Source organism: Cydia splendana, chromosome 12 (genome assembly GCF_910591565.1).
Source record: "Cydia splendana chromosome 12, ilCydSple1.2, whole genome shotgun sequence".
In the NCBI taxonomy this organism is placed as follows: Eukaryota; Metazoa; Arthropoda; class Insecta; order Lepidoptera; family Tortricidae; genus Cydia; species Cydia splendana.
In genome coordinates this window covers 18,462,960-18,486,841 of record NC_085971.1, presented here as the reverse complement: position 1 = coordinate 18,486,841, position 23,882 = coordinate 18,462,960, and the positions used below count along the sequence as shown (strand labels likewise).

At 40.2% G+C, this 23,882-nt stretch overlaps 1 protein-coding gene across 2 annotated transcripts; it reads right to left on the bottom strand.

Moving 5' to 3' along the window:
- Nucleotides 1-9,557: 9,557 nt before the first annotated feature.
- Nucleotides 9,558-18,965, bottom strand: LOC134795677 (UDP-glycosyltransferase UGT5-like). 2 transcript variants are annotated; one of them, XM_063767607.1, is made up of 4 exons: nucleotides 18,108-18,965; nucleotides 11,454-11,673; nucleotides 10,547-10,766; nucleotides 9,558-10,057 (listed from the first exon to the last, which is right to left on the bottom strand). In XM_063767607.1, the coding sequence occupies exons 1-4, from the start codon at nucleotides 18,927-18,929 to the stop codon at nucleotides 9,799-9,801; spliced, it is 1,521 nt and encodes a 506-aa protein (XP_063623677.1). In that variant the 5' UTR covers nucleotides 18,930-18,965; the 3' UTR covers nucleotides 9,558-9,798. The 2 variants fall into 2 exon arrangements, with proteins under 2 accessions (XP_063623677.1, XP_063623676.1); XM_063767606.1 differs by lacking the exon at nucleotides 18,108-18,965 and adding an exon at nucleotides 11,862-12,831 and having other exon boundaries at nucleotides 9,764-10,057.
- Nucleotides 18,966-23,882: the final 4,917 nt, after the last annotated feature.

Here is a 23,882-nt window from a genome sequence, read left to right as displayed (position 1 = left end):
TTTGCACTTCAAAAACTAATAGAAAAGTTGCATTTTATTCACATGTGAGGCAAAGTACTCAAATGAAAATTTTGAGTTGTTTTCTTATGTTTGCTGGTAGAATTTACTTTTAAATGATGATTTTGGATTATAAATAATTAATAACATTCATTTGGATTTGATTTAGTTTGATTTTGTTTGATATTTTACATTTAATATTTGCTTCGGGTTGGTGTGGTGAAAAATGTTGTGTTTCACTCGGGAGCAAATTTTGTTTAACCCTCGTGCTTTGAAACCCTCGCAACGCTCAAGATTCCATTTCTCGAACCACTCGCTACGCTCGTGGTTCAATTTTGGAATCTTTCGCTTGCTCGGGTATCAATATTAGCACGAGCGGTTAAACAACAACTTTGTCCCCTTGTAAAACCAATAACTATTAAACAATATTTATTTGTTAACATTTATTTAGTTTAGGAACTTTGATAGCCCAACGGCTTCCGATCGATCCGGAGTGGAGGTCGATATAAAACAATTTGTATGATATTCGATCCGGAGTGGAGGTCGATATAAAACAATTTGTATGATATTCGATCCGGAGTGGAGGTCGTGATTTCGATATAAAACAATTTGTATGATATAGGAGGCAAACGAACAGGCAAATTGCCTGATGGTAAGCTGTTGCCGTTGCGCATACACCTGCAATACCAGAGAGTTTAGCTGTGCGAGAAGAATTGTTTATAGAAAGGCACAGTTGAGGACTGCCAACCATCTAAATGGTAAAGATGAAAATGTTTAGTAGAATTTTGAATTACTTTTTTAGGTTCACCGGTCTCCTCTGTCCATAACAAAATTTAAATTCATTTTTAATTGAACCCGCATAAAAACGTTTTCCTTTTTAATTAACCTGTGTAATCAAATCATAACTTATGTCAGTGTATGCACACAAGGATGGTTTGGACAAGTGGAAAGAATGAGTGAAAGAAGGTTAACAAAGAGAGTGTATAAGGGAGAAGTAGAAGTGGGAGTTGGAAGGGGTAGACCTCGGCGGACTTTCTCTGATCAGATCGGGGAAATCCTGAAGAAAGGCCAGGTCAAGAGCACCCTAAACCGGCGAGCGTGTATGAGGTATGTTATGAAAGTGAAGGAAGCGAAAGAGGTAGGTACCTATGTCAGGATCTTAGCAAGTGGATATCCGTGGTCTCTGCCTACCCCTCTGGGAAATAGGCGTGATTATATGTATGTATGTCTGCACACAAGGGAGTGAATAACGACAAAAGCCTTGTTACATTCGATTGCACCGGCTAGTTTTTATATTAAGCATAAATCCGGCGGTATGGCGGTCACGTCGCAAACTTGACGGCCGAGGGTCGCGAGATGGAGAATTTAATTCTCTTCAAACAATGTTTTTTCGACCCTTACGACCTTTGGTTATTTACAGTATTTGCAGTGTAGGTAAGTAGTTATTGTAAGCCGTAGCCGCATTACTGCCGTCGTTAGAACGTTCATCCCATCACTCATTTTATCAAGGAAATTGACAGTGACAGTGATCGCGTCAAGGCCGCAGCAGTCACTGCACTTGAACTCCAAATGTAACCTTTATGCATCACCATGCATAAAGGCTACACCGAGCAGTACCACAGCATCACCGTAACACTTTAAACTAAGGCTAATTTTGTATACATTTACTTAGTGTTTCGAAGACAAAATCTGCTGTAAGCTTAAAATTATCACCAAAGTTTTAAGATGCACATAAAAGTTGAGCGAGTCTTTTACGATTGTTTTACGAGTTCTGCCACTTAGTTGTCACTTCAGAGGGCGTACCGCGAACCACGTTCGACGTGTTGCCTCCCTGTCACACTTGCGTACGAATGTACAAGTGCGACAGAGAGGCAATACGTCGAACGTGGTTCGTGGTAGGCCCTCAGGCCGTTTTAGTTGCTTCGGTTAGAGTAGGAAAGTGTTCGTCACAAGAGAAAAATGTGATTTAATCCCGTAAGGGATTCGTATAGAAGGTACAAGCACGCACCTACTGCTTGCCCCTAGAAGTACGTGTAAGTATGGGCTTTCAAAGATTGCATATACTCGAGTTTCGACCGGTCCCGAAATTTCAACCGGTCCCGCAGTAACCCTGGAGGCTTAATAGTGGTTATGATGTCTGGCGCAAATGCAAAAGACATTGTTTGGATCCCAGCCTAAGTGAGTCTGCATAATTATTATCCATCGTGTTTTCTCGGAAACGTTTGTATATGTCATGCTACTTCAGTTCTTTTTGTACCGAAATAGGTAGGACACGTTCGTACGCTTCCGTGAAAATACGATGGATAGATGATAATTATGCACTACATCTGTAGGTAGTTTCTTAAAACATTCCTTCCCTTTGTTTATGAAGAACTCGACGATATTGGGTCCCAAGCAACGCCGGGCTCCAAACTGTTTGCGGAAGTGATCGAAATCACCTACGACCCGCGCGGCACGTACCAGTCATTACGTCCGGTGGTAACTCACGTCTACCTAACTTACGGCCCACTTAACTCACACACACAACACTCTACCTTATGTAGATTGTGTAAAGTTGATTTTAGCTTGAAAGTAGTGGAGAACCTGTGCCAAAACTCTGCAAGATTACATTGGTGCCGCGAGGCATTACGGCAGTTCGCGTCTAACGTAGCAACTTGGATAATGCGTCACGGGCCGAGTTATTCAATTAATAAAGGCGTATAACTATGCACTTTCCAAGGCACCTACGACGTTTTTGCCCTGCGCTGGTTTCTTAACCTGTGCCGTGCGTAAGGGCCTATAAATGCTTGGTTTTCTAGCGTTTTACGTCATTTTGGAGTTGAGTAAGTATCTCCCGGCTGGCGCTTTAACGACCTGATCGCCGGCTGCCTTTATTTCTATCTATTGGCGTTAACTCTTGGTAAGTTTCTGGCTAATTTGTCAAATGAGGCTTAAGAATGGAATTGGGACCGATTATAGCTCGTACAACGTTCAGTGAACGAAACTCGGCGGTTTTCTTCCTATTTTTTATGATTTGTTAAACTGAACTATTTCCGACAATAAATTTCAGACGTTTGATTTATTTCAGATGCTATTAAGCTTAGAATAAATTTTATAAGTGGAAAAAATACTGTCTTGGGTGAGACTTGAACGACGGCCTCTCGATCGATACTCCAGCGCTCAGCCATCTGAGCCACCAAGACCTCATCCATAGCCAGCAAATTTTCCACCATATTATTGGTCAAGGGGACCCTAGCGACATCTACCGTAAGAGTGTTACACTTCTTAAACGGCTACCGGAGTTCCAAGTCATATTGGAAATTCACCAGTTACGATGTGCTACCCATACTATATTAGATGAGATTTTGTATTTCAGATGTTTGGTCTGCAACCAAAAATGTCACTTTTGACACTTACATATCAGGTCCATAACTAATCCAGATCTAATTTAAAATCCGAATACGCCTGGAACTTCGATTCGGGCGTCACTAAATCAATTTCACGCCACCAATTTCGTAATGTAAATCTGGCTTTAAGGGCGTCCACTAGATGGCGGGGATGCAATGAGCGGGTTCACGAAAAAGATTTTACCTGCAATGGCACCCGCGTGCGAGCGCCCGCTCCGTGCATCCGCGCCATCTAGCGGACGCCCTTAAAGCCGGATTTAGCCGGATTTACATTACGAAATTAGTGGCGTGAAATTGATTTCGTGCCATTAGTTTTACCAAAGACATATGTAACTCCGTATAAGATGAATAAAGTCTAACAAAAAAACGTGCCTCGGCAATCAAGAAAAAGTCATTCTCGGATAGATGGCGCACACACCTTTGGCCTATGGTCGGCTAGATGGCGTTGACGACACCGTTTCATATTTACCAATTTTAACACATAGGTATCAGTGAATGAACATGGGTCAAAATGATATAAAAATAATAAAACCACTAATCCATATATATATACATTTTTTCGATAGTTTTATACGTTTTAATTTTGAGTTGTAGTCGTGTGGCGATAGATGGCAATACATTTACTGTGACTACATAATTTATTATGACAGGACCCCTCTATACTATCTATTCTCTTTGGTTTTACCAACAGTTTCACGTGTAATTTAATATTTTGGTAATGCATGCATTAATTTCATGAAAGCAAATCAATTTCGTGCCCTGCGCGATTTTTTGGTGAAATTAGTGTCTTGCAACTAATTTCGTAGTGTAAATGCGACGTGAAAATGAAAACTAGTGTCGCGAAGGTGCCTGTGCTGTACGGACGTGTAGCTTCGATGCTGATGGGCCCATGGCCACTGCGATACTATGAATTTCACGACCGTAATAATTTCACGAAATTACTTTCGCATATATCGAAACTAGTTGCGCGTCACTGATTTCAACATTGCTGACACTAATTTCGTAATGTAAATCCCGGTTTCAAAAACCAAAAATTCGTTGGTACGACGACATCAAAAGAACAGCTGGATCAAAATGGGTACAAAGGGCACAAAATAGAACAGAATGACAAAAATTGAAGGACGCTTACCTACATCTGAAAGATTAAAAAGGGCTAAAAAGAAGAAGAAGAAGAAGAAATCCCGTTTAAAGTTTCAATTCGATCGACGTCGAGAGACGGTTGGGTGTAAACGGTCCCAAGTGATGTGTGCCTATAGTAGTTATACTGTACCATATAGTTCATATACGTATGGTCATCATCGCAGCCATAAGACGTCCACTGCTGAACATAGGCCCCCCCCTTATACGTATGGTATATGTGTGTAACCTGATCTATGGGGTCAGTCCAATCTATCAGAAGTTTGCTTTCCGCTATACTTCGAACATTCTCTGTAACAGCAACACTTAATGAACTTTGGTAGACCTTATTGTCTTCTCATTAAGGCTTACGAGACGTCAGTCAACAATGGACGATGGTATAGTCTTTCTTGTTTACTTACCGCTTGACATCATTTCTCTGCCGCTTGGTGGACTAAATGGGATAGAATGAACAACAGTTGAAAATGTTATAGGTATATGATGTCAAATTTGTATAAAATTGTGCCATATACTTAGATTATAACAATGCATGTATGTACATATAGCTCTATGGGTAACACTTAAGTTAAATTTAATGTATTGAATATTTATACGCCATATTATGGTAAAATAAGGAATGAGAATAAAAACTTTGTACACCACCTGTTTGTACCCTAATTTATGCAAATGAATATTTTGATTGATTGGTTGAATGATAATGTCTTTCAGTAGCAGTCACAAAAACTAGTATTTTAATTAAATTAACAAGCAGAAACGTCTGAGAACGATGCTATTAAGCTTAGAATAAATTTAATAGTGCTACAACTTATCTGCTTTGCCTAAAGGTTGACTGGTAGAGAATGCCTTATGGCATTAAGTTCGCCTTTTGTACAGTGTATTTCCTTATGTGCAATAAAGATTAAATAAATAAATAAATAAAAGTGGAAAAATTACTGGTTAGGTGAGACTTGAACTCACGGCCTCTGGAGCGATACTCCAGCGCGCTGCCAACTGAGCCACCAAGACTGCAACCATAGCCAGCAAATCTTTTCACTATATGGAAACCATATGTATTTTCTACTATTTTAGTTTTGGAACGTCCAAAATACAATTAATTGAATCATAATATATTTTAAGGAATACCCATCCGCACACCAACGAAATTACAATGCTATTCACTACCAAATAACGACCCTTACGTCTATCTACCCTACTGCCGCCCAATGTACATTAGGATGTACAATCAGTTTCGATGGAATGTCAACCTTATTTAAAAACAAAGTAGTTAGCATTCCATTTGTCTCGTATAATTTCGAGCAAATGAAATTCAACCCAATTGAAAATACAACAAGATTCTAACTTCCTTGGCTGTAATTTAGTATGGTGGGCACGAGGCTATAACTATGAACCTCCAACATAATACACGTTGATAACTTATGACCTACCGCGAACCACGCTCGACGTGTTGCCTCCTTGTCACACTTACGTACGAATTTACAAGTGCGACAGAGGGGCAAGACTTCGAACTTCGCGGTAGGCCCTCTTATCCTTATCAGTATGCGGCTCGGTCGGAATACGCAAGTTCGTTTGCTAACTCCCTTACACTAATCCATAGACTAGGAATCCTCTAGACGGAGTTTAGAGCAATTATTTCTTGCTGCCAAAAATACGGGGGTGCGCGGGACGAGGTGAGCGAGGTCCCGTGCCATGATTGGTCCGTTCAAAGACACGGACGTCACACAAAGACACTTTCGACTCGAAAATGGAGTAAAACTACCGTATGCGTGGCAGAGGGGGTAGAGCTACTATGCTCAGTCTGAAGGATGTCTTGTCTGTGAACTAATCATATCATAGCCTAAACGTCTCCTCCCTAAACCCGACTTCGAGGGCCGCGTACTAATGCATTTCAGAACTATTTTTGGCTATTGGACCTTTCGGAGTTCCGCGATCATGTTCTGAACCCCTAAATTTCGTTCGATAGCGTGTCGAGCGTTCTCGTTTGCGTTATGTATTATTCTGTATGTGATTTTGGAAACTCAAAATGTCCCGCTTGGCGACAACGATAAGAAAGAGAGGACATCCACTAGCCAGGTGGTAGGAGGAGATTGTTGCTACTTCTTTCAATTTAAGAGCTGGGCTCTTATCGGTGCAGCGTGATGAAGTTGTCTCCACCTCGGTCGGTCCAAAGCCAGCCCTTTAGTGTCCTGGTACGACACGACCCCTACATGCTCCTTTATATGGTTCCTATAACTTTTCTTTGGTCTTCCCCTCCCTCTCTTTCCATTTATTTTCCCTTCCATGATGTTTCTGATGAAGTGGTCGTGTCGTAGCAGGTGGCCTATCATTCTTCCTTTTCTATTTTTAATAATACTCATTAAACTTCTCTTTTCTTTCACTCTGTTTAGGACGGCTTCATTAGTAACTCTTTCAGTCCAACTTATGCTACTGCGGGCAAAGAATGGCAAAGTGTAGCACTAGATAAAGCCAAATGGAAACAGCTGGACGGGCTTTTACCCAGAAGCTGTCTAGACCACAGGAGAAAAATAAAATAAAATTTAAAATAGATGTATCAAATCTATAATGATTCTCTGTAGAATAACGAAAGCTCTAATTAATAAATATAAATAAATAATAGATCTCTATATCAATTGTAAATATTTCAAAAATTACCTAGCATTTCGCCGTTTTCACCGATTTTCGAGTGACGAAAACGAGCGGTCGAAATTAAAAAATCGCATCCTGAATCGGGCTCTAGGAATTACAGATAGTGCATAATTGTTTTCCATCGTATTTTCTCGGAAACGTTCGTTATTTGTCGTGCTGGTTAATTCAATTTCATTACTTTTTAACGAGAGTGACTGAAGCAAGACACGTTCGTAAGTTTCCGTGAAATCTCTTCTTCCTCACGTTATCCGAGCATTTTTGCCACGGCTCATGGGGCTGGGGTCCGCTTTGACAACTAATCCCTTGATTTGACGTAGGCACTAGTTTTTACGAAAGCGACTGCCATCTGACCTTCCAACCCAGAGGGGAAACTAGGCCTTGTTGGAATTAGTCCGGTTTCCTCATGATGTTTTCCTTCACCGAAAAGCAACTGGTAAATATCAAATGATATTTCGTACATAAGTTCCGAAAAACTCATTGGTACGAGCCGGGGTTTGAACCCGCGGCCTCCGGATTGAAAGTCGCACGCTCTTACCGCTAGTAACTCTACGTGAAATCACGGTGGAAAATAATTATGCACTACATCTATATCTATAGAGTTGGAATTTGTATATTTAGCGCAAACACCTCATTTTACAACTTAATCCTGTAATCTTGTATGATAAGGTTTACAATAACATTGTTATCTCTTTGTAGAAGTAAATATTATCCCACGGCCCATCTTGATCAACATTATATAATTACTACTTAAATCATACCTACTTAACAGTCTCACTAAAGAGAATTTGAAATAGAGAGTTACCCGGTAAATTATGTAGCTATAGTACATTTACTGCCATCTTTCGACAGATTAAAACTGTTAGAACGCCATTTGACTTTGATCATTATTCTTTCATTGATATGTGTTAACTTGTTAAATATTAATATTAACGCCATCTACTCGAGCGTAAGCTGAAGGTTATGGCGCCATCGCTTGAAAACATTGCACCATACCTTTGGCCTAGAGTCGAGTAGATGGCGTTAATATTAATATTTAACAAGTTAACACATATCAGTGAAAGAATAAGGATCAAAGTCAAATGGCGTTCTAAGAGTGTTAATCTTCTGTCGAAAGATGGCAGTAAATTTACAGTGGCTACATAATTTATTTTGACAATCCGCCTCCATACACTCTATGGCAGTCGCTTTCGTAAAAACTAGTGCCTACGTCAATTGTTGGGATTAGTTGTCAAGCGGACCCCAGGTTCCCATGAGCCGTGGCAAAATGCCGGGATAACGCGAGGAAGAAGAGATATACAGGTAAATATTTCTCGTCGATAAATTCGAATTAACCGAGTTGACAGCTCCCGTTGCTGTCAGATTGTATGATGGTCTCATAAATCAAACACGAATGGACTTAGAGATAAAAATACATGTACCCGAATCGGCTTTTTAGGATTCCGTACCCAAAGTGTAAAAACGGGACCCTATTACTAAGACTCTGCTGTCCGCCTGTCCGTCTGGCCCCTATTTCACCAACGTGACAGGTCCGGCAATTGTCGACATCACTGTTACTGACGTCACAGGCCTCCATAGGCTACGGTAGCCGCTTACCATCAGACGGGCGGTGTGGTTGTTTGCCTGTCACCAGGCTGTCTGTAACTCATGAACCGTGATAGCTAGACAGTTGAAATTTTCACTGACGATGTATTTCTGTTGCCGCTATAACAACAAATACTAAAAACAAAATAAAATAAATATTTAAGTGGGGCTCCCATACAACAAACGTGATTTTTGCGTAATGGTACGGAACCATTCGTGCGCGAGTCCGACTCGCACTTGGCCGGTTTTTTTAATGGATGATGACAATGATAAATATAATATGCCTCAAATCCCGCAGGGTTCCAAGATCAATCATTAATCTAAATACTGGAAGCCTAATTAATGCCAACAGCGAGAATAATTAATTGATCGCACATTTTCAATATTCACATTTGATTCAGCAATTTCGAGTCTATTCAGCAAATATCCGGCTTTTTGATTGGTGTAGTAATCTAATTTAGTGTTCGGGGGATGCTAGTTTTGAATAAACTTGTCACTGAAATATGAATATACAGATGGAAGTGATAATGAAAAATTTGCCTTAAATATTTAATGTCCTCAAACTGCTCAAGCCATGGATTGAATGTAAGTTTTAGTAAATGATTACTTTTTGATTGTTTTTTTTTTCTGCATGATGAATGGAAAAATGATGATGATGATGATGTTGATGTCTAATCTATATGATATTCATAAGCGTTTCTATCAAAATCAAATGTATTAAGGTACGCTGAAAAACTGCAAATTAGTTAGTCCCAAATTTGATAAGTACCTAATCAATTAGTATTCTAAAAACTTGAAAAAAAAAGTAAATTTAACAAAAACATAAACAGATAACAGTCGGCAATAGGGAAGATGCAATAACAATATTCTTATTATTTGTGATAATTGTAATTGTGTGTTCATTCGGTCACAACTTTATCAGAATAAGCTTGAAATCAACCTTTGAAATCCGTTTAGTATTCGCATTAAAATGGTTACGAGTTTCTTCTCTATAAGTACTTCTAATGAAGATACAACACAATTATGTACAAGGGGGTGAACAACTGTTTTACGATTAAGTAGTTTTGACTTTCATACTTCTTCTAGTTAACACTTTATAAAGTCCAAAAAGCGACAGCAGCACACTGATCAGCACAAGAGCGGCCGCTACTATGTCTCCATCGATGAAGGTAAGCCAGTTGACGTGTACGGCGGGGGCGCGCCTGCGCGTGCGGCGCCGCAATGTGCGCTCGATCCACCAGATGGCGCGCTCGAGCGACGACTCTGAGCGGTCTTGCATCTCTTCACTTAATAGCTTTGAGCGGGAGCGGTAACTGCAATTAAAAATATAAAGGAGTTAATAATGTAGGCATGTCTCTTTCTGATACACAAGTCTGAAGCTTGTTTTTGGTAGCCTACTTTAAAGTCATCAAACTCATCAATAATGGTGGCCATGATTGTGACAGTGGTCAAACTACTCGCTCGTGAGAAATACCGATTGAAGATAAGGTAGATATTTGATAGACATCAATTATTTTAAATGATGACTATATAATTCGTAAACTCCAACAGCCTAGTTCAGATATATCGCTAACTTCACAGAGAGTTTTCCCAATTGTATCTTTAATAACCTTTTGCTGATCTATGAGGCTAATAACTATTGGAACTTTGTTCACAACGTCTTCATTACCATCATCATCATACCAGCCCTTTATTATTGCCCACTGCTAAGCATACGTTTCTCTTCTAGTACGCTACTTGTCCCGGTCCTGAGCTAATCTCATCCAGAAAAGACCTCTTACACTACTTAAAGAACATCTTACCCTTTGTCCTTTATTAGCTCTTCAATATTTTCCCGTAGTTGGACATCAGTGAATGAAGCAAACTCCAGCCTTCGCCCCACACCGAGCCTCTCATATTGTTCAGCATTAAACCACTGGTCACCGAGCATGGGGAAAGCTAGGAGAGGCACACCAGCGCGGAGGGCCTCGTCTGTGGATTGCAGGCCTCCTTGGGTGATGAAGAGAACCAGCTTCTTGTGGCCTGCGTACAATAAACATGTCCATGTAGAATAAATTATCAGTTACGTTTTTGGAGGGCGCATATCGCCAGCAAATAAATTTAGCAGATTAGAGCAGATTTTTCGAAAGACAGTCCAAATTGGCCATATCATGATATAAGACCCCTCTTTCGTCCTCTTCACAAATCTTTCCAAGTTGACAATTTAGTAAATACAGGAATGTATATTTACTAAATTGTGAACTTTGTATTCAGGGATCGGATAGCGGTATTGTTTGTATGGGAACGGAAACGGTATTTTTTCGTTCTTTGTTAATTATTTCATTCCTAATTGGGAAATCTAATAATACGAGTAATAATAATAGTCGTAACCTAATTACACAACTGAGTCCTACGTTTCGAGTTTGAAATAATTCAGAAAATATGATTATTTCGAAGTTTATGCAAAAAGACGGTTCCGATCCCTGCTTGTATTGCTCACAAACCCTAATTGTTATGAGGTAAAAGAGCAGACGAATCGACTGATGGTAATTACCCTCACCTATGGACACCTGCTACACCAGAGGGGTAGCAATTGCGTTGCCGGGAAGGAATAAATGGAAGGAATGGATGGAAGTACGCTCTCTTCTCGTAGATTTGAAGGTCGTATCTATCCGGAAATACCACAGGTTCATATTTAAGTCATTGTTATCATTTAAACCATATACTTACGCAGCAGATCAGACTGCGGCAACCAACCCGACGTCCGCACATTAGCCGGCAGTCCCGCTGGCGGCTCCTTCCACTTCCACAGCACATCATACGGCAGTGTCTCGAAGACCCGAATGAAGATCGCCATACGCTCCGGTGGAAGCAGCGACGGATCCGCGTTTGTACCAAAGCTCACGTAGATGACTCCGTGCTTGGATGAGTCCATCCATGACTTTAGGTCCTGGAAATTCCAAAAAAGGTACCTATCAAAAATTACTCGTTCCCAATATCAACTTTCAATCCCCTTTCACCCCTTTAGGGGATGATGATGAAGTGTCCTAATTTATTCCAACTTTTTTTGATTTTCGATTACTTATTATTAGATAAGTATTAAGCAGGGTAAGATTTGACACTTTTCCTTCTACTTACCCGAGGCAGATCTTTAGACGGCGCACAATTAAGACTCCCCAAATGTATCACATTAGGCGGCAGAGGGCGGTAGCCTTCAAACACGGGATCTATATTTACCATCAGCAATTCCACATTCTTATTTAACTCCTTTAACGGAGGTGTATCCTTTCCAAACAAATCACGAAGCATCACATCTTCCTTCTCCTCATACGCCATTATTAACCGATTTAATGTGTACCTATTATATAATTCTGTCACTTTTTCCCATAATGTAAGATTGAACAGCCGCGTGCGCAGGAAATCTGGATACAATATTGGGTCGACAGGTGCACCCATTAGATGGTATTGTTCATCCGTTCCTCCAAGAGTACTCATCAATACAACAGGCGCTTTGAAGACGTGAGACAGTCCCCGTGCCGGTCTCGTCCATGCTTCTGCGATCAGTAAATCGAACTGCTTTTCTTTTTCAAACACCTTCTTTGCAGCTTCACTCTTAATTTGCTTCGGGAATATTTCTAGCACGAGATCATGCCCTATATCCGTCTGCGTATATAAATCATTCTGCTTTCCAGTAGCAGTTTTAAGGAAGCGCTCGATCCACGGAGTGTAGGATACGTCGTGGAGATCGATTTCTGTGAGATTCGGCGGGGCCTGGTCTGGAAAGGCTGGATCAGTAGTCAAAATAACAACACGATGACGCTTTGCTAACTCCTGTGCTATTGGACGGAACACTACCTGATGGCTAATAGAAGGAGTTGGCACTACGATGAGTATTCGCGCGGTATCTCCGTACCATGCGCACACGCATATAATAAACGCGCAACGCCACCCGCCCACCATTCTCAAGCCGATTATCACAAATCCAAAGAATGCTCACTACAGACTGCAATTTGTGAGTGAATAGCAAGAACGTACTAAGTAAGTGTCGGGTAACTGTTGGGACAATGTTCTTGTATAAATGTCATCTTCTGTACACAGTTTGTCAATAAAGTGTTTCTATTCTATTCTATTCTAACACCTCTTGATTATTTAATTTCAATCTTATGTGGACCACCACATCATCTATCAACCTTTACTTATTTGAAAAAAATATCTCTGACTCAACCTCGAGAACGACAGGACAGTTCTTTACCGTGATGATTAAACATGTTTACTAACTTGGTTAGGTATTATACGGAAAACTGCTTCAATTAATACATACATAAGATAAGACATAACCAGAAGGCCAATTCTGTCTTCACAATTTGATAAGGAGGCGTTTTATTATTGTATTTCCATTTTGTATTTCACTGGTCTGTAAATCCCGGTTTTTGATAGGCTTGCATGGGGATATAGATCCAACATGTGTAACAAGCGTTTTGGTCTTATTAAGCTATGGACTATTGGTGGTACTCAGGGTTCGTGGGTCTGACTAGTGATTGCAATCCGGATTATTCAAAGTTCAAAAATCCGGATTTCGGAGCGTTTGAAAATCCGTTTTAAAATTCGGATTTTGAAAAAAAAAACCGGTTTTTCGGATTTTTTCCCACCAGTACTAATTTGCTCAAAATTAATGCTAATGCGAAATAAAAAGCGGTGCACATGAAGCGGTAACGCGGGAGAGCTATTGCCAGCCGGGCATTGCGCGTCGCGCACTCGCTCGCACCTGTATGCTTGCCCCGCGTCCGCTTTTAAGTAACAAAATTTGGTACTATAAAAGTCCTGAGAACATTTTGGAGCGTGCTAATGAGTGTTCATGGTTAGCACTATAATGGTGTTGTAAACGTTTACAAAACCCCTGATAGGCCCTAGTTTTATCACTGATTTATTCTATAAACATTACATAAAGGCTCTCACGGTGATAAATCAGCTCTATGGTTGAAATGTAAAAGTGACGAGAAACGCTCTTTAGTACTAAAATAGTGCTGTCTGCAACGTTTATGTCGCAATTTGGAATTATAAAAGTAACCAATGGAACATGTTTATAGTGCTATTTTGCACCGTAAACGATTCCAGTGATCTTTTTTATCATACTTGCGTCGTGGGTGCCTAAAATATTAAATAAGTTCATTCGCCATTGTTTCTTAAAGTGACATTTGTATTTAGGTAATAAAAAGGATGTACTAAAAAGCATTTGTGGACCGTTACTATGCCGGTACATTGTACATGCGAAAATAATTGTATCGATAGAATCATTATGCTGATTTCAAATTTGACAATGCGCTCTCATAATTTTCATGTTTTAATTAAATTAAAATTAATAAAATAAGGACTTGTTCCAACTGTGGCTGCTATAGTACACATAGGCTCCAGCCGTGCCGCTAATGTGCTATTATGGCAGAAAACAGCAGCCATTTTTTAAGTTACGATTTAAGTTATTTAGCAACGTACCAGGTAACTTTTATGGTACTATATAGCACTATAGAAAAACTTTCATGACTTTTAGAGAACTCTTCTAGCCTTATAGCGATGTTAAGAGAGCTTTTAAAAAGCTAAAACGTTACGTAATGGTCGTGCAAAGTCCTTTTATAGTGCAGATTGATCCTCTAATAGTGTTTACGATACTGCTACAATACTAGTACTATAAAAGTTACTTTGACGCATTATTAGTGCAAAATAGGTACATAAAAGCATCAGTAAAGTCGTCTATAGTATTAAATAGTACCATAATCGCTTTTTGCATATCTATTACAGTGCAGCACTTTAAAGATTCTTTTGTATGATCCTACAAGCGTTTTAAGAGCTAAATTATAGTACTTAAAAGGTCTTTAATCTTATAGAAACAAAACGCTTTGTTAAAAAGCTTTATAGTACAAGCAGTCACAATGGTTACCATTATAGGCCTACTATATCACTGTTTGGTGATAAAATGCCTTAGTTATAGAACCTTTTGTTACTTGGGAGTGTACGTATGTATTTTGTTTCTATTATTTTTTAAAGATTTTGTTATTGGCGTAGCAGTGTACGCATTCTGTTTTTTTATTTTTAATAAAAACAACTTAATTTGATTGTTTATTTCACTTTGCCTTTATGCCACATATTCCTTTCTTAAAATCCGGATTGAATCCGAACTTCGGATTTCGGTCAAACCAAAATCCGAAAATCCGGATTTGAAAAATGTTCACGGATTTGCAATCGCTAGGTCTGACGCTCTATTGTCACACTACACGTCTGTGTTATTCCTAAAAATCTATTTTAGTAACTAAATTAATTTTAGAGAGAAAGAGTAAGCAGTAATATTGGGCGCCAGCACGCTATAGAGCGTACAGATAGGTAAAACTAAGATGAGATAAAGAAAAACTATTGTTTAAGCTCGACACAATTAAATATAATTTCCAAAGCTTCACACAAGGAAAACAGTAGTAGTACAGTAAAGCAGTACAGAAAATAACCTTATGCTAATTAAGTATACTAAGAACACTATGCTATCGGACTGGCTAGGCAGTCTCAGTTAAAGTTTATTAAGTCTATACACTAATTATGCACTGAGCACTTGAAGTCTATTAAGAGGCCACTATTGCGTGAAGCTAATTAAAGTCTATTGATACCAGCACACCTAAATCATGTGTCTATAGTAAAAGGCAGTCTGGCTGTGTCCATGTGTTACGCCAGAGGCGCATAGGTTGGAGCCAAAAGCCGCGGTGACACGTGCCGAAACCGTCAGCCACGTGTCCAAGTGGCCGCCTATCTACCACGCCAACGTCGCGATGCGCAACAGTAATCACGAGCTCGAAAGAGCCAATAACAAATTAGATCTGACCACACCTGAGTCACGTGTCCATAGCGGAAGACGGTGAAGCCGTGGCCACGCACTGCTCCAGAGGCGCGCAGGGGAACAGCCAAGAGTCGCGGTGACACGCGGTGATACCGTCAGCCACGTGTCCAGGTGGCTGCCTGCCCGCTTCGCCAACGTCGCGATGAACAGCACGAAGCTCCAGCCCAAGATCCACAGCAACGCCCAGCGCCGACACGTGCCCGAAGAAAAAACCCAGGGTAGAGACCGGCATTAAAGCTAAAGGAAAAAACACATATTGAAACGCAATATGAAAAGGATTGAGGTTACGCACATGTTAGACCTTGTTCTCCACTGAAATTAACTAGACATTAACCAAACTGACACACCGATCCGGTATTTACAGGAAAACTTACAAATTGGCCATGCGGTCATCCGACACACATGGACAAGGACAGAAAAAAGGTTACACCTCCTACAATAAAATCGCAAATGCTTACCCGGATTTCAATTGAAGCTGCCGATGCTACACTGCCGACATTTATAAAAAAAATAATCCTAATTTGCCCTTACAGGGACTTAATATGGGACGCCATGTTGAGTTCTGTTTGCTGTAACAAAAGAAATGGAAAATCAGTATTGACAAACGTTGCAGAGAGCGGGCTATATTCTCCTAACATTAAACACTTGCGCTGTGACTTACCTTGCTACAAGAAGTCGAGGTGTGTTCCCATATTTTACAGGGATGGCTCCCGTACAAAGCGACCAGAGAAGATCTGCACCAACTTTCTCACATGGCTGCGGAAATCTCAGTGACTTGATCGCGCTCGACAATCAATTTCCTCTCTTGTTATTTTTTTTAATCTACATCCGCGCTTCACAGCCAAGGAATTTTGCCAGGCATTGCAAACGATGTCCCAAACAATATTTGAAAATTATCATATTAAAAGACTAACGATATTGAGTATTAATATTTTAGAAGAATTAAACCTAAATCTTTCAATCATTAAAGAAAATCTTTAATACTAAATAAGAACCATAAAGTTGCCTAGGGTAACAGCTTGCGACTAAGTGATCAAGTGCCATCTTGTGCGGATAGATGGCGCTGAAGACAATCCTGTGCGGTCTGTTCAACCACAATGCCGCTAGGTGTCGTTGTGAGTACCAAACTAAAAAAAAGGAATTTCCCCTGCTACGTTTGAAACGTTACACATGTAGAGGCCCTTTGGAGAGCTTTAATGTCATGTAGAACGCCTGCTGGAACCCGTTCACAGGCGCAACAATAGACACCTCGCAGGAGGCATTGGACTATTTTAGAAAAAGTGAACAGTATACCGGTCTATGGATTGACTGTGCCACTGTGCCAACTCGCGTCTTATGCATCTTTCACTTCCACCCTTGGAGCATATAGCTCTCCTCTCTGGACGGCCAATGAAGGCAAGCCAGAGCCGAGTGTCCTACTCCCCCCTAGGGGTCCACTCCGACCGACGAAGACATGCCGGAGACGGAGACCCTGACCGACTCTCGGGAGTACTTGGGTCCGCGGGGTCGTTACTCCCCAACAGCTCGCCACATATATAAGTCGACGCGCAAGTGATATAATAATTAAATTAAAACAATACAATGTTTATATGATATCAAGTAACTAATATTATTATATAAGCTGGTGAATGATGTCTTAAATATTGTTTAATATATTTTAGTACAAAAAAGATATTGATAAAGAGGTTTTGCAAGTTCGTCAAGTGACACTTAAGGGGCCCACTGATTCACAGTCCGCCGGACGGTATCGGCCTGTCAGTTGTTCGGAACTGTCAAAATTCTTTTATAACTGACAGGCCGATACCGTCCGGCGGACTGTTAATCAGTGGGCCCCTTAATGAGTGTAGCGGCTTCAGGCTATTGTTTTACAATAACACTATTATGTTTACAATTGCAAATTATAAACTGAAATAAATGTCATATAGGTACTAATGAAAAAGTGACCAAGACCTCCAGTGGCTGAGCTCGGATTCAAACCGGCGTCTTTAGCTTACACGACCTTGGACAAAGATCTCTAGAAAAGTGTCATATGCATAATTATTAGACCGCAGTTTGACTTCTAACCCTTGTAGTAAGGCTACCTTGCTCGGTTGCCAGGCTGAAAAGTGGTTCCGTTACGTTACCTCCATATAAGTGCAACGAGCCGGTATCTATGTCGTGTCGTCGATTTCTATGGAAAACATCACGTGATCACCGGCCATCTGTCATAGAAAAGTACCGGCCCGGACCCGGCCCGGTCTAAAGTGAGTAGTAACTAACGACGTTGTTGTAAGCATGACGATGACTGGCTGGAGAACCTTTAGCGGAAAAGTCTTCGTCGTCCTGTACCACCTCCTGCGGACTCGCGTTTTGTGTGCGATCGATGTGGCAAGATTGGCAAGAAATGCCGCGCTGCTATAGGACTTTATAGGCATCAACGGCTACAACAGATGATGTGGCCAATGATGATGATGTTGTAGACAGATCTTCAGGTAAATATTATATTTATTTATAAAATTGCATCGACTTACCTGAGGCAGATCTTTAGACGGCGCACAATGAAGGCTCCCCAAATGTATCACATTAGGCGGCAGAGGACGATAGCCCGCAAACACAGGATCTATGTTCAACATGAGCAATTCCACATTCTTATTTATTTCCTCCAACGGAGGCGTATGCTTTCCAAACAAATCACGAAGCATCACATTTTCTTTCTCCTCATGCGCCATTATTAACCGATTTAATTTGTACCTATTATATAACTCTGTCACCTTCTCCCATAATGTAAGATTGAACAGCCGCCTGCGCAGGAAGTCTGGGTACAATATCGGATCGACAGGAGCCCCCATTAACTGGTATTGTTCATCCGTTCCCCCAAAAGTAGTCACCAATATAACAGGCGCTTTGAAGACATGAGACAGTGCCCGTGCCGGTCTCGTCCATGCTTCCGCGATCACTAAATCGAAATGCTTTTCTTTTCCAAACACCCTCTTTACACTATCACTCTTCATTTGCTTTGGGAATATTTCTAATATGACATCAAGCCCCGTATATATCTGAGTATATAAATCATTTTGCTTTTTATTTGCGGTTTTAAGGAAGCGGTCGATCCACGGAGTGTAGGATACGTCGTGGAGATCGATTTCTGTGAGATTCGGCGGGGCCTGGTCTGGAAAGGCTGGGTCGGTAGTTAAAATAACAACACGATGACGCTTTGCCAACTCCTGTGCTATTGGACGGAACACTACCTGATGGCTAATAGAAGGAGTTGGCACTACGATGAGTATTCGCGCAGTATTTCCGTACCATGCGCAGACGCATATAATAAACGCGCAACGCCACCCACCCACCATTCTCGAGCCGAATATCACAAATGCGAGGAATCACAAAACACTGCATTTTCTGAGGGAATAGTAAAAACGTGCTTGCTAATCACGATAATGATAATGGATTGACGACATGACTTATACTGTTTCCCTTCGGGTAATAAAATTTACATTATGCTTTAATGGCAGACGTTGCTTCCCGAAACTATCACAAAAATAGCTCTATTGTATTGTAAGAATTATTTTACATAAAATATAAATAAATAAATGTATAACCATGTATGTAGAGAATTTGAAGTAGAGGAATATTGTCAAAGTAAATTATGTAGTCAGTACATTTACTGCCACCTTTTGACACAAATGATTAACACTTTTAGAACGCCATTTGACTAGTCAAGTCAGGTCGTTCAGTGACAGATCCAGGCGGTTTTGTAATTGGTCGGTTAACCAATAAATGTTATAACTACCCGAATATGTACAAATTCTTTGTTTACTTTTATCTGCTTTTATTTAAGTACCTAAAGATACAGACTAGAGTCTGTGCGGAAAGAGAAGAGTCGTGGAATGTATCGGGCCCAATACATTCCACGACTCTTCTCTTTCCGCACAGACTCTATAAATATTATCAACACCGTATCTGGTTGTTAGCCCCGAATCGGTCCCCTTATCTTGTTTGTTGTCATATCTGTCACCTCTTCACGATTTAAACGCTGATTTAACATTTATAATTGCAATAACAATTATCTTTACTTTACAATAATCTTATTTTTAATTCTTCTCGACTCTTAAGTGAATATTGATAACCGTTATCTTATTCGTATTATAATATAATTATGTAAAAAATGACTTAACAATAACAATAAATAATTCAAAATGACATTACACCTAAAATAAATACTTAAAAATAAATGCTGACTTATTTTGTCGTAATGTAATTGAATGTAATGTAACGAATTGGACTTGATAAAAGGCTTTTTTATTTTATTTTATTATCTTATTCGTTGTCTTATTTGTTTACCTTTTTATATATTACCTCTTCCTCAGTATACTAGTAAATGCTGGGTCAGCATTTATAATTATAATAACAATAATGTCACCGCCCGAGTTCACCCTGAGGTCAAATCACAACGATACGAGTATTACTTTTTATTTTATTTAAGCCATTTAATTCCTTAATAAAAAAATATACATATTTCATTTTTTTTTTATAGTAAAAATCATTTATTTACATACAATATATATACAGTGGTACTACTAAACGAAATTAATAACTAGCTTAAATCTAAAATAGGCCCTTGAGGCATTGTACCAAGGATGCTGGCGGCATTTCCTCGCTGTATCGCAATGCTGATATGTTGTGCGAGGTAGCCGCCAGCTCTTCGGTCACCAGTTACGTCAACCAGACGCTTCGCGATTTCTGCGAACAACTTATGCGCGCTGGGACCCCATGGACCTAGAGTTTCAACTCCAAATGGTACAAAAATCATAATTAAAATAAATTAAATATTATCAAACTAATGTACATGCAAGTTTAAATTGGTAATAATTATATTCAATAATTTAGTTTTTATTTTGAAGGACCTCTTGACGAGTAAAGGCCTCCTCCATTTTACTGCACATTTCCCTGTCTTGGGCTATTGTTACCCAGTCGTCGCTGGCAAAGTTTTTTAGGTCTATCCATTTTCCCAGTGGGTGGGCTGACTTTCTTTCGAGTACGTGTCTTCCAGTGGCCTGACTATCTTGCGAGTACGAGTCTTACTTAAAACAAGCTTTTATTTAACGTGCAATGTAGGTATGTCATTTATTCTTCTTCTTATGGTGCCGTCTCCTGCCGGAGGTTGGCTATCATTAGGGCTATTTTAACTTTTGACGCTGCAGCTCGAAACAGCGATCTGGTGCTCATCTTGAACCAGCACCTGAGGTTTTTGAGCCACGAGGTTCGTCTTCTTCCACATTTTCGTTTACCCTGGATGTTCCCCTGTATTATCAGCTGGAGGAGGTGGTATTTGTCATTTCGTAATATATGACCAAAGTACTACAGTTTCCTAATCTTTACAGTACCCAAAATTTCGCTTTTCTTTTGTACTCTCTGCAGCACGCTGTCATTGGTTACTCTATCCGTCCATGAGATTTTCAGTATTGGTCCATGACGACTCGCATTGACGACTTATTGGCATGTTAAAACCTTCTACTTCTTTAAATCTGTATCACGAAAGTCTTAGAAACATGAATCCAAATCATCAAATTTTGTAATGTCCACAGATACGCTGATTTTCCCAAACGATTCTGACCTATAATTAAACTTGTATCAAAGCTACGCAAATCCATTGAAGTAATTGTTTCCCTCGAGGTCAACCAGACCCCCATGTGATGAGGGTACGGTTTATTCCCGGATTTTCAGTTACATAAAGTTACAACTACCTTCATATTTCAATATAAATTTGTCCTTTAAATAAAGGAGGCCAGAGTTCCGCTCTAGTGTTGGTTAAGGTTCGAGTCCTTTGAGTACTCTGCTTATAGACTCAACTCGGTTTATCAGACTAACTCGTAACTCGACTCGGTTTTTCACTCTTAGTTATAAATAAGTCGTAACTGGAGTTCTTTCCAACTTGTTAGAGACCCGAGTGTTTTGTAGAGACTTCAAGCCTTTTCGGAGAACTCTAAATTTTTTTTAATTTTTAAATTAATATCTTTATATCAAATTCATAGGTATACAAATCATTCAATAACTCCTATTTTCTTGGATGCGTAGACAAGATGCTAATCGTTAATGCTCCGTACCGACCGAAATGCAGTTGTCTCTGTCACACTAACATGGAAGAGTGATAGAGAGATAACGTGAGCGTGAACGATTGGCATCTTGTTAACGCATCCTTAGTTAGATAAAACGTACAAAATGTTTGCCATTCTTTCGAAAGTCCTTTTGCGTTTCACCGGAGTCAGAATATCATTCAATAGCGTAAATAGCGTTCGCGTTTGCGTTATGTCTATTTTTGTATGGAATTTTGAATAGCGCGCCAAGCGGGACTATTTGGAAACTCAAAATCCCATACAAAATGACACTTAACGCAAACGTAGGTACGTCACGTCACACTATCGAATGAAATGTGTACTTATGTACAATAGGGGTACCTACTGGACTAAAAAGTCTCAGAAGTTTTTTAAGCACCGATCTCATAAAAAAAAAACGGAAAAAAATGCAAAAAAAAAACGGTCACCCATCCAAGTACTGACCACGACCGACGTTGCTTAACTTTGGTCAAAAATCACGTTTGTTGTATGGGAGCCCCATTTAAATCTTTATTTTATTCTGTTTTTAGTATTTGTTGTTATAGCGGCAACAGAAATACATCATCTGTGAAAATTTCAACTGTCTAGCTATCACGGTTCGTGAGATACAGCCTGGTGACAGACAGACGGACGGACGGACGGACGGACAGCGAAGTCTTAGTAATAGGGTCCCGTTTTACCTTTTGGGTACGGAACCCTAAAAACGAGTCGAGTTCTTCAAAAGACTCAAAAGACTCGGGTTCCTACCAACACTATTCCGTCCGTTTTTACGCGCTGCTGCGTCGTTTGTCAAATTTGAAAACGTCCGGGACCCGGATTTAGTGTGATCTGATTTCTACGACCGCGGAAAATGGTAAATAAGTTTGAATAGAGTTGGGTTAGCAGTTGGAAGATTTGTACGTGGGCGTTTTCTAAAATAAATAATGAAAACCTGATTCTCACAGATCCTGGTGTTTTTGGGTTATTTCAACTCAGACTCACTAGCATATCAACCGCGCCAGCTAGCGGGCGTCCTTAGTCTATGATCTCGCCAGATCCAGGGCTATAACCGCGAAAATCGAAGTTCGCAAAATGCGGGCATCTTTCTCTGTCACTCTTATTACGCCTTCATTGGAGTAAAAGAGAAAGATCCCCGCAATTTGCGAATTTCGGTTTTCGCGGTAGCCCCCCTGGCGTAATCCACCTTCAATACGGCTCGCTCATAAATACGCAACGATCACTCATTCGGCTCAATACGTGTGGACATGACCCAAACGCACTTAAAAACCAACCTTAGCTGCTTATCTATAGCATCCATTTTTAAATGCAGCGATCTCATCAAGCAATACCCCGGAACATTGACGTTGATATATGGATCGTAAGTTAATGGGATAAGGTTGATTTTGGATTGGGTTAGTGGTGTTTAGTAGGATTCAGCTCATACATAATGTAGCTGCTATTGGGCCGGAGCTTGGGTGATGAGCCCCGCCACACGGGGTGATATTTATGCGAAGGCTTGCAGGTGAGGTTTACAACGTAGGGTTTGTTCACTTCTGGGGACGATTGAAGAGTTATGCGACCCTTTTTGGGCCCTAGAAAAGTCAGGAGTGATCGCTTGCTTCGGATATTAACTCCCTTGTATTTCCTCCAAAAAAGTTCGCATTTTAAAGTAAATGCTAATAAACGGCATCCTATCTTAGAATCAGACCAAGCAAACTGTGTCCTTACTGGACTGGATAGATTTGTATCATCACTGTGGTCTAGTATGTACATTATGTAAGCCATAACATAAAATATGATGACTATTGTGACCTAACGGAAGCAATAAGGGGGTCAGCAGACACATTATCGGGATTCAGAATCACTGGAGTGCATATTAATATACCTAGGTAACTATCTATGTGTGTTAAATAATATAGGTAGGTACCTGTGCCTTCGTAGTTATTGACTGTGACAGTATATACGAACATTATCAAACTACACAACGGGACTTAATCGCGTATTTAAGTTTTAAGATTTACCTCCGACGTTTCGAGGACGGCGTTGTCCCCGTGGTCTCGGAGAAGACTGGCTCAAGTTGACATCAACATCTTCTAGCCGCGCGAGTTTTTCGAACTACCCGCACTTGGTCTTGTTTATCAGTTTGAACGTTTTGCGCACTAGGGATGTTACTCTGTCGACACACAACACTAACGATATTCGATTTATCGA

What these genes read in the sequence shown, in the direction of transcription:
- LOC134795677 (XM_063767607.1), bottom strand. Translation starts at nt 18,929, where the DNA reads ATGGTGGGTGGGTGGCGTTGCGCGTTTATTATATGCGTCTGCGCATGG. An exon ending in CGTCTAAAGATCTGCCTCAG is followed by an intron (nt 11,674 to 18,107) that starts GTAAGTCGATGC and finishes TGGAATTTCCAG; the next exon opens with GACCTAAAGTCATGGATGGA. An exon ending in GCCGCAGTCTGATCTGCTGC is followed by an intron (nt 10,767 to 11,453) that starts GTAAGTATATGG and finishes TATTGTACGCAG; the next exon opens with GCCACAAGAAGCTGGTTCTC.